Source organism: Scleropages formosus, chromosome 6 (assembly GCF_900964775.1).
Source record: "Scleropages formosus chromosome 6, fSclFor1.1, whole genome shotgun sequence".
Lineage (NCBI taxonomy): Eukaryota > Metazoa > Chordata > Actinopteri > Osteoglossiformes > Osteoglossidae > Scleropages > Scleropages formosus.
The window spans coordinates 34,845,367-34,857,386 of NC_041811.1; the positions used below are offsets into that span (position 1 = coordinate 34,845,367).

General features: G+C 43.7%; 1 protein-coding gene across 1 annotated transcript in view; it reads right to left on the bottom strand.

Annotated features, from left to right (window-relative positions):
• LOC108936160 (G protein-coupled receptor kinase 5-like) overlaps positions 1 to 12,020 on the bottom strand; it is a 34,659-nt gene that overhangs the window by 6,722 nt on the left and 15,917 nt on the right. Inside the window, exons 2-3 of the mRNA XM_018755299.2 lie at positions 742 to 837; positions 53 to 165 (exon numbers count right to left, since the gene is read on the bottom strand). Coding sequence (XP_018610815.2) covers positions 53 to 165; positions 742 to 837 — 209 coding nt within the window. The remainder of the gene's footprint in view (positions 1 to 52; positions 166 to 741; positions 838 to 12,020) is intronic.

A 12,020-nucleotide genomic window follows, 5' to 3' on the forward strand; every position in this document is an offset into this window, starting at 1 on the left:
TGTGTGTCTGCACGCTTGCATCCGTGTGGGTGAGCAAGAGCGTGTTCATTACCATAGCATCCAGCAGCCGGACACAGTTCTTCAGTTTTGGCTTGGTCTCACAGTACATCCGGAAGAGCTCCCTGCCAATGGGCTGCTTCACACACAGGCTGGAGTAGTCTCTCTCTGTATAACACACACACACACACACACACACACACACACACACACACACACACACACACACACAGAGCAAGGTCACACACAGACTCAAATTCGCAAGGACATACATGAATACACACCGCTAGAGAAAGTCTCTCTCTGTATAACACACACGTCAGCGAGGACATGCGTGCATCAGCAAGGACACACACACACACACACACAAGGACTGAAATACTCCCCTCTCCGTAACACAGAGAGGAACACTCATAACACTTAGAGACAGAACACACCCTTCCAAGAAGGCTCTCTAACACTAACAAACTGTGTTGCCTGTAAAAAGGAACACAGACCAGTTGCTCAGTATTTGCCAGAGCAGCAACTTGTTGGGTAAAATTCCCACAGTAGGAAAAACAGACAGATCTTGACTGGAAAGGTGGTTTCGGACAGATGGGCTCGCAGCACCCGGAGGACAGAGACTCGAACACACACCGATAGGGGGATAAATGCAAGCAGACGCACACGGAGTCCCCGGCAGTTACGCGTGCCCACGTGCGTATCTGTGCACGTGTGTGCGTTGGAGGGGTGTGAGGGGCTCACCAATGCTGCTCCTCAGCTCCACGCACTGGCTAATGTGTGGAAAACGCAGGATCTCCCTCCATTTCTTGCTCCTCCCTTTCCTCTTGCCTCCGCCCCCTGTGGAAACACAACAGGAAGGATGAGTCAGCGAAGGCGACCCGCCGCAATCTGTCACACGGGCTGTCATCTGCGCATCAGTCGCCCTCCTCCACAAGGCGCCCCTCCAGACCTGCATGGCAAGGGAACCTTACTGACGCACCAAAATGAAATCATCACCGCGGTGGCACAGCACACCAACCTTTCCATCTTGACACAACGTCCCACATGAACCCGAAACCCATTCTTACCGTAACCTTGCGTTTGAGAAACAAAACAAAAACTGTATATACATATTACAGGCAGTCCTCGGCTTACGTCGTAAGCCGCTTGCAACAACCCATCTGTGGATGAGCTCCCCACCTGCTGTACAGCAACATCAACAGGCAGCAGTGCTGTAAGGTACCATGCTTCTCATTGACTTAGTTGGTGTGTCTGTCAGCGGCTGCCTTGCATTCACGAAAAAACTTGCTTCACCTACACAGCGATTCACTTGCGATGACGTTCGAGTCACACCTATTAGTCAAGTCAAGTCAAGTCAAGCTTTATTGTCATTCCACTACATGTGTGGACATACAGTGGGACGAAATGTCGTGTCTCGCAGGACCACGGTGCTGTGTAAAATAAGCATAAATATAAACATGCAACACTAGACCTAAGGACAGTTTTTAGACCTACATAACTAATTTACTAAGTCGATAATCTGAAATTAGTGCAAATATACATATACTATAAACAGTTAACTATACAATACAAGTACTTACATAATAACTGTGCAGTAGAGGTATTTAAGAAGGAATAGTGCAATATGATTTGTAGTATTAAAATGCCAAGTAAGCAAAAATGTGAGTATTCTGGTGGTGCGGAAAAGAAAAAGTGAAAGAAAACTATGAGAAATCACAGTGAATATACAGCAAGTGTAGCACGAAAAGAAAACTAATATTGTACTGTGCGTATTGATATTCTACATTCATATTTTTACAGGAATAACGTGAACTGACTGGGAGTTTTGTACTTCTGGATTAAACCGTGTCATGTGGGACATTGGTTCCGTTTCACTTCTCCTGTTGGAAGCATCGTCAGGGAGCTGCAACATCTTGTGAAGGTTAGATGTGGAATGGAGTCTTTGACGAGGGTGGGTGTATTCCTGGGTGGGAACAGGGTCGGAGGTCGTAGCGGGTGGTCCTGATAGGTGGTGCCCCCGCTGTGTTTTCCACTATCAAGAAGTCATCCATTGATGAGACCACGAAAAGATATTACTCTCAACTGACCCTCGCCCGCTGCTCCTCTACGGGTTACCTAAAATACATAAACCAGGGATACCGATGAGACCCACCCATCACGCATGAAACTGCCCGTTTCCTAGCACAAGCTCTCTAGCCGTTCACCAGTCACACTCTGAGCTATATCAAGAATTCCACACACTTTATAGAAAAGCTGAGCTCAGTGAAAACCCAAGACGGTGACATTTTGGTCAGTTTTGATGTCATTTCCCTTTTCACCAACATCCCCATTAAAGACACGGTTTCCCTAATACAAGAAAAACTGCCAGAGGACTTTGCCGCTCTCACGGGTCTCTGCCTCCATTCCACCTATTTCTTATTTGATGGAACATATTACAAGCAAAAGGAAGGTTCACCGATGGGCAGCCCTCTATCACCCGTCGTCGCCAACTTGTTCACGGAGGACTTCGAGGAACGGGCGCTCCAATCAGCAGCACAGAAACCCATCTGCTGGTGGAGATACGTTGACGATATCGATATGGAGACACAGAGCGACCGCCTTGGAAGATTTTTTTTTTTCTAACATCACATGAACTCAAGACACGCCAACATCCAGTTCACGATGTAGAAAGAGGAGAACAGAAGCCTCCCCTTCCTAGATGTTCTCCTAACGAGGAGAAGTGACGGCAGCCTCAGCCACAGGGTTTATCGTAAACCAACCCATACAAACCGGTACCTCCACGCATCCTCCCACCACCAGCCGGTGCAAAAGAATGCGGTCGTGAACACCTTGATCACGAGAGGCATATGATTGAGCGATGAGGGTTCCTGGGAGGAAGAAAAACGGACACTTCTGAAAGTGCTCTCAGAGAACAGGGGTATGAGTGCAACCGTGTCATGAACATCATTCGTCGGCACAAAAACCGGAAAACTCCAGATAACACGAAACATACTACACTCAAACCAGCCAGAATTGCCTACCTCCCATACATAAAAGGCACGACCGACCAAATAAGCAAACTGCTCATAAAACACGGCATCAAAACCACTTTCACTACCGGTTCCACTACAAGACGACTTCTCGGCACAGTTAAAGATAACCTGCCATTGAAGACCAGCGGAGTGCAGCTGTGGAAAAACATATATCGGGCAGACAGGTCGACTTATCTCCACACGTCCCAAGGACACATAAGAGCAACGAAGAACAACAACATCGACTCAGCAGTGGCTGAACACTCGCTGAAGACCGGTCATGAGATTCGCTTTGAGGAGACCACAGTTCTGTCACCTGTCCCCGGATACAGGAGCCGCATGGCAAGAGAGGCGATCGAAATAGAGAAGCACCCCGACAATTTCATTCGGGAGGAGGGCTTCAATTTATCTAGAACCTGGACACCTCTCATCTCGAGTCTCCACACGACACGGTTTAATCCAGAATTTACAAAACTCCCAGTCAGTTGACACCAACTGCGGAAGCCTACGGGTTTTAATAAATAAGTTTGAAAGTTTCAAGTTTGTCAGAGATACAAGTACCATGTACATGTATCACGAAAATCTTCCTGAATGCTTCTCCACAGACTGCAAGGACAATTGAAATACTGCACAAACAAAACAATGACACACAAAACAGTGTTAATGACAGCAATAACAATAAATAATGGTAACAGTCAGAGAACTCAGAAGGAGAGAATGAGAATGCTTAAAGTGACAGTGTGATTTACCAATGTGCAAATAACGTGAACTTTTTGAAATTACCAAAGTTCTATTATACAAAGTAGCCTTCGCGCGCAATCATTGTTTATTTATTTAGTTATTGCTGCTATTACACAGCACAAGGGGGTTTGCGACTAACGACGAAGTGGCGGTACAGCAGCGTCACTGCTCGGAAGCCCGTCGTCAGTCAAGGACCACTTGTCTAGAGAAGCGCCCCCCCCTGCTCTGTGCGTGTGCAGGGAGCCAGCGCACCACTAGAGGGCGCCCTGCAACTGCACACTCAGCGCCGCTATAATGCGCTTTTTCATTATGGATATTCACACATAATGAAGTGACTTTACATGATTTAAACGTCCGTAAGCGCGTTTTCGCAATGATGTAAAAATCAGCCAAAACTGAAACTCGCACTACCTATGTTTTTTTTCTTTTTTTTGCACTGAATGTTTATTTTGACCCATCATGGTTGGTGAGAAGAGAGTGTTAAGAAGTACCCTGGTGCTTCAGGTGTGGATCTTACGCAACACTTGGCAAGAAAAAACAAAGAGAAGGGTAGCAAAACATATTTTTCATTATTTTGTGGGTGTGTGTTTGGGTAGGTTCTGCACTATCACCTTACTCTTGAGTGTGCTAAGTGTTTTTTTAGATTATAAATCTGTATTCCATGTGCTCTCCTACTTAGCGTTTTTCCCATTGAAACAGATTTTTATTACGCAAATTGGCATCTCGCAGGAACACAACTGCAGCGTTACAGCAGAACTGACCGTACTCTTGTACCGTCCACATTATGTAACTCTGACTCGTGTTCCCTTGCTGGGAAAAAGGTGTAAGTGGGTGTTCATGTCACTGGGCGCCCGGGAGGAGCTGGATGCCGGAGGGAAACGGGACGACGGCTAAGCGTGGCTCGGACCGGGCTCGCCAACCCCGGTGGGAAAGAACCACAAGCCTTCGGCGTGGGACACGGCCTCAACAGGCTCTCATCTTTCCGGGATAATACGAGCACCCCCCACCCTGAGCTCACCCCATTGATGTTCACAAATAATTTAGGCCTGACATCATACTTCCTGTCACAGTGTGTGCTCCATTTTTACTCCAGCGCTCGGTTCTTGTGAGTAATGCAGCACTTCTCCAGCACAGCCCATATGCAGCTGGTGGTCTTTCGTCCATTAACAGGCAAACACATTCTCTAGAATGGCTTTTTTATGCATCATACAGGAATTTTAGTTCCATAAACGTGTTTCCCGCAGTCCTGACCAGGGTGCACCATGCAGTCCAACTACAGACAGGCACAGTCAAGCCCACACAGGGCAACTCCTGACAACTTAAGTCCAGTTGCTGGACACTGATCCCGCGAACCTGAAAACTTAGTAAGAAAAAGTACAGAATAACATGACTTCATTTAACTATGTACAGAAACGATCATGGCGAGTGTGAAGCAGCATAGGGAGAACAACATTATGATATAAACAGTCTCAACCAATCAGAGCCATGCTTTCTGGGAGCAGGACTAAGGACGGTGCCAAGGTGCACATTTCGTTCCCGTCGCTTACAGAAACAGTGCCTGCTCAGACACAACAGGGAGCGAATCGATATGGGGAAGGTCTGTGGTCGTGCGTCCTCCAACCGCCAAGCATGGTTTAAATAAACCACGACAAAGACACTTCCCGCCTCCTCCCTTCATGGCTTCGCAGCTACACACATCAACAGCTTTAATACGATGGACACCCTTGCACTGGCGTAAAGCTTTAATTTCACAATCGCACGAAGATAATCTAGCGACAAACATTTGTTTGTGCTGTTACACTGCATCTCTAACCGCATACTGCCATCATGCTTTGCAGAGTGGTATCAAAGGTGTTACTGGGAATGTTATTCCTTTATATCATAAATATCTGCGAGCCAAATTATCTATATGTCTCCTTGCACTGTACTGTGTCACACCCTTTGTAACATAAGTTCTGGATCACTACCACCCAATACTGGACAAGCAGTTATAATAAATAAATGAATGAAAGTAAGTAATTAAAGGGTGAGCTAAAAATAATTATTTTGAGATAAGATACTTTGTCATTTTATGAAATACAACAAAATTTTGTGTGGCAGCCCTCAGAACAACAACAGAAAGAAAAAACACGAAGAATTAAGTAAATAAATAAGAAGATTGATTTTGTTACAAATACTACAAAATATGAGGACGTTATGACTGTCTTGAATAAAAATAGCTTTTATTTTTAAATTAATTTGAACCGATACATTTTTTTTCAAATACTGCTCATGCTTAGCTGGCAGAGAACCCGACTCCCACCTTTCATCCGTGGATCTTTGTGACCTTTGACTCCCTCACCATTCCTCACAAATACAATAAATGGTTCGTTCCTTGAGCGTCAGACTGAAGTCTAAAGTCAGAAAGAGCGACGTTCCAAAGAGGCCAATATAAATACATACAACAGCCTTGTTATTCAGTACAATGGCATTTGTGCTTGGTTGAGGACGTTTTACTTTGACAACAGGTATTTAAACTGTACAACTGCATCATTGCTCTTCTCAGCTATTTCTGGACAGAGATACACACTTGCCAACACGGATCCAGAAAGGCTTTTGGTGTCATTCTGGCCATTTCTGGCTAATTCTACTGTATTAATCTCTACGTTACCTTGGAAACAATGGCGCCTGGAGCACAAGCGTAGTGTGAATGGTGATGTTTGGACTCCTCTCGACACAGCCATGAACAGAGACAGATATTCAGATATTCCATAACAGATTATTAACATGTTCACACTTCTTCCATAACAAGACGAATTACACTGGGTCCTCAGTTTACTGCCACTATTAGGACCGGCTGTCTGTCTGTAACTCGATTTGTTCACAAATCTAAAAAGTCAGGGGAAGAGCAGACATGCAGACAGCCAAAGCTCGGCCTTTTGGTCCGTACCACAGTTTTTACCAGGTGCACATTACACAACTAGCTGCTGACAGAATAACACTAGAAAGGCCATAGAAAGGTGATCATGACAGATGGTGTAATGCAAATTTTATGTAAAAGAGATGCATTTTGGACAGTTAATACTACATAAGTGGACACTAAGACTTGCTAACATTTTCATTAACATTAAACTATGTTAAAATTAAATAAACTCACGTTTTCCACTAAGTGCTTCCACAAACACTGACCACAAACCAGACATGGAAGAGCTTTGAACTGGTTCACTTCCACTAGTGCATTTTGCTGCTAATTAATGGTAACAGGCAAACATTTTATAAAAATGACACGTGAAGCAAGGGCTATTAAAAACTATCTGGGAGAAACTTTGTTATATTGGAAATGCATAACGTGTTTGTAATGCCAGTGCCAATGTATCAACCTCCTGCAAATAACCCCGGGTAGCAGGGAGTGTAGTGGTTAGAGCTGGCATCTTCGGCCCCAAAGGTCACAGGTTTGAGTCTCACCTGAGCAAGGTACTCTAAATTGCTCCAGTGAAAAAATATTACTCACCTGTATAAAATGGGTAAATAACTAAGTCACTCTGGAAAAAAGCATCAGCTAAATGAATACACGTAAACACTAACGACATCCACAAATCACAACCATTGATTAAAGAAAACATAAATCACAACTAAAACAGCAAATTCAATATTATTTCAGTTAGTTGATGGTTTTTTTCCCTTGACTTACAGTATGCATATCTTAATGCGTAATTATTATTTGCTGAATTTAGCAGACTGACAAAATACAACAGAAAAATATTTTTTAAAAAAGTATCAATAAAACACAAAATGTGTTACATGCAAAGGTCTGGGCACCTTCTCAGTACTTAGCAACACTCCCTTTGACAGGAATGAGTCTCCAAATGTTTCAGACGTTGCTTAGTAAAGCTACACAGAACCTCTTAGAGAACAGCATCCACATGCTTATGAGAGTAAAATGTACATGCAGTGATCTTGTGAATGTTATTTATTTCTATAATAAACATTTGTGAGCCAAATCATCTAAACATCTCCATCCAGGATGTACTCTGTCTCATGTCACGTTTCCTGGATAGACTGCAGACCTCCAGGACCCTGCACTGGACAAGTAGTTACTGATAAGGAATGGGGGAAAAAAAAAAATGTATTATGAAAATACAACATTAAAAGACAAGCTAGAATGTTTTTTTTCCAATTATTATATGTTGGTGGTATCACTTCACGATGCATTTTTTCTCTGGTATCCGATTATCGTTTTTCCACTATGTAAATAAAAATGTGAAAGGGAGCTGACCCAACGGTCATTCACCAAATTAACGCCGTTATGTGAAGAACGGGTGTATCTTACAGCGAACGAAGGCTGTTTACGCGAAGAGGAAAACGCCGCAAAGATAATCTGTATTTCAAAAGTCACCGATGACTTCAGACAAACTGAAGGGAAGTGCAATTGTTATCCAGCACTGTATTTTTGTCTATTTGGGAACCGTATGCACTGGGAGGGGCATCTCCCTCAATTCTCAGACCACGTCCAGGCTTCTTTGCACTGTCCCTCGGCCAAAATGTGGAACAATAGCCTGGGGCAGAGGCAATTTGCACGCACTGTTTATCTATCAGATAGCCGACGTTTGCGCTGGAGCGGTCTTCCAGAGTAAATAAGCGCAGGCTCCGACTCTCTTCCTGGGAACTGGGAACTAGGAATGAAGCGCTCCAGCTCGGGGGGTGTAGCTGTACGTCCCTTGCCCTGCGGCCTGGCGCTGATGCGGGGGTAGTGGACGATATTATGATGGGACGGAAGCCCACAGCGCTTTCCAAAGCACTTGAGACTACCGAGCAGAACCCGAATTCCAGCCGAGCGCCTGGGCCAGGGCCTGCATGTAAACAGGTTGGGTCTAGTGCGCGTCGTCCTCGTCTGCTCGCGTACGCACCGAAATCAGCGCTTCGTCTTCATTTTTCATTCATTTAAGGGAACACACACAAGTTCAAGACTGCCGTGTCACTCCGGCAGCACTAACCACATGGTATAGACAGAGAGAGACCGGAGAAGAGCAGTTTGCCCCCACAGCCCTACTGTTTCCTACCTTCAACTGACCTATGTTATGCCACTCAGTAAAGAAATAAACTGGAGTTTAAAAGACTCGATTTTTACAATGAGTTGTACCTTGTTCTTCACACTTTCCGTATTTGCGTTCCTGCTAAGGAACGGCTGGTAGCGTAATGGTTACAGCTGCTGCCTTTGGACCTAAAGGTTGCTAAACCTAAAAGTTATCCAGTAAAATTACCCAGCTGTATAACTGGAAATAGCTTAACATGTATTTTCTGGGAACCTCTATGGTATTAACCTCTGCATTACCCTGCATTACTATGCTCACATGTGTTAAGTACGGTATGAACGGTGGCGTCTGCACTCATTTCCTTCCATACAGGCACTGAATGCAGGCGGACACCCCTTTGAAGAGTTTATTAATACAGTCACTTCTTCGAGAACAACTACTTCCTCTCTATCACCATTTACAGTGTCAGCTATCAATTAAGGGAAACAGAAATTACAGCTGAGAAAGCAGATTCAATACTATCATTTCATTCAGGTGACACTTTCCTCCATAGTAACTTACAGCGTTAATCTACTTACAACCATTCGACCATTTATACAGCAAAGTAAACTTTCCGTGGTGCACTTAAGGGTGCGCACCATGCTCAGGAGCACGATTCACACCTGTGTCCTTTGGCAGAGGTTCTAAAAACTACTCATTTTACATTTACATTGCATTTACATTTATTCACTTAGCAAATGCTTTTCTCCAAAGTGACTTACAATGGATCCTATGTAGTGTTATCAGCCCACACACCTTCTTCATGGCGGTGACTTACCCTGGTAGATACACTACTTACACTGGGTCACTCATCCATACATCAGTGAAACACACTCTCTTTGTGTCATTCACACACTATGGGGGAACCTGAACAGCATGTCTTTGGACTGCGAGAGGAAACCAGAGCAACCAAGGAAACCCATGCAGACACGGGGAGAACGTGCAAACTCCACACAGACTGAGTGGGAATCGAACCCACATCCTCTTGCACCACCCAGGTGCTGTGAGACAGTAGCGCTACTCGCTGTGCCACCAAACTTTTAGAAATGAATACTGCATAAACATTTTTAAGAAATAAATGCCCTTACACTAGCATAAATAAAACCTTAATCTGATAGTTGCACTAAGATTATGTTGCATCAAACTTCATTAGTGACGCTAAACAGCACCAGTAACATCCGCACAGTGTCTGCAAGATTTGCACAGTGAAAGACGGAGGCAGTGGCCTTGCGGACTTTGTTTCTTGATATCATAAACTTTTTTGAGCCAAATTATCAAAATGTCTCTATCCTATTAGCATGAAGCACTGGTGCCTCACAGCAGCTGTGGGCTCAAAGAAAGGAACGTAAAAACGTCTATATGTGTGCATGTGTAACTCTGCTGTACAAATGTGTCAAGAGTTGTGTGGGAGTTTAGTGTAGTCTGTCCACGACGGTACACTGCCTTGAATGAAGGTGTCTGAGAAGTTCTACCTAATGCTCAATGTACACAAAAACATCTGCTAAAAGAATATCTGCATATTACTATAATGTATAGAAACACCTTTCACTGCGGTAAGGGTCCAGTCAAACTCAACTCGCAGCAAATTCCAGTGCTGCAGAGTCAAGTCCAACAAACTCGCAGTTTTCATAGTAAAGGAGGGTACAGAAGTGGTTTACCACTGCTTTCTTCCATGCATGTCTTTGGGTTGCGAACACACAAACATTGAAATCCCTGAGCTGGACCTAAACATAAACCTATACCTGAATGAGCAGCTTAAGAGACATGAGGCACAGGTGTTACCTTCTGTGCCACCATGCCTTGACATTTTGGTTTTTTAGTTCATTTTAGATTAAATATTTTTAGTCTGGGAACCAACTACCCCCAAAAAAAGAAATAACAGGAACTCAGTCCTTAATGTTAACGGGTGTATTAAAACATACATATTAAACAAAGCTCTTAGCAGATAATGGCTCAAATCATTCAAGGATATCAGGGTGGCTGAGAACATACTGTAAAGTGGTACTGCTCTGTTTTTCTACATCCATGTCAATTCAGGGTTTCATTTGGGGATTAAGGGATGAAGGGAGAAATGAGCCTAATCAGACCGGAGACTCACCGCAGTCCAGAAAAAGATTAAGAAGCAGTTGTACTTACTAGACACTGAGAAGCAACCGGTGCTAAAAGTTCAGTCAGAATTCCTCAGGGTTTTAAAAGGAATTAACTGGCCTCCTAGCCCTACATCTTTACACATGTCCATCTGCGAGCCAACCTGAATGGTGCAGGACCACCTGATATTTATCTCAGCAGCTTGTTCTGGCTTGGCCGCTAGGAAAGAGTAAGATACAGCCGATGCCTTTTCAAAGTCAAGTGATGTTCTTATGAATCTTAGCAGGAGATCTACAGCACACAACATGTGGAATAAATGAAAATGTGGAAATGATCATTCCTGTTCTCTGGGAAAGGAATGCAGAATCCCTTCAGGAATTATAGTATGTTCAGTTTTCTTCCAGGGAAAGCGAAGTGTAAACAACGATATGTACTTGCCCACATTCCTTTCTTTAATTGGAATAATAACCTGCAAAAGAAATAGCCCCCCGAAAAGCATCCACTTAGCATACTTTTACAACATCTTTCATTTGGAAGCTGTTAGGTAGACACGACCATAAGCACACGAATTCTGTTTCTCTTAATAACATGCTACAGAAAATGACGTGGGGCATGAGGCTTTCCAAACGGGCATGGACCAGGGCAGCAAATGTAAAAATGATCTGTTCAATGGCTCAAAGAACAGATCTGAAATTCACAAAATGTTGAAGGACAGATAGGAACAACGAGAGGATTTACAGCTTACGTGAAGTTTACCTCTTAAAGGTCATGTAGACATTCTCTGTTCTTTATTTTTTTGGAAAGCAAAAGCCTGAATAAATCAGACTGTCAGGAGTAGACAGGTCATGTGTTTCGCATCAGACGTCCCCGGACGATTTTATTAATTATGCATCCAAAGTACCACAGAGCCAATTTCTTAACCAAGACACTGCTGATAATCTGCGATGAACTCAAAGTTAACATAATAGGCAGCAAAAGTAATAAGCGTCTTCATTAGAAAACAATTCACACACTTAAAGTGGACTGCTTTCTCTTCAAAATATGTGTGCGAATCCGTTCACGTGCTGTTTCAAGCACAGGACTTCCTGGAAGAAACAATACACAATGCTAACAAAACCATTTCCCAGCA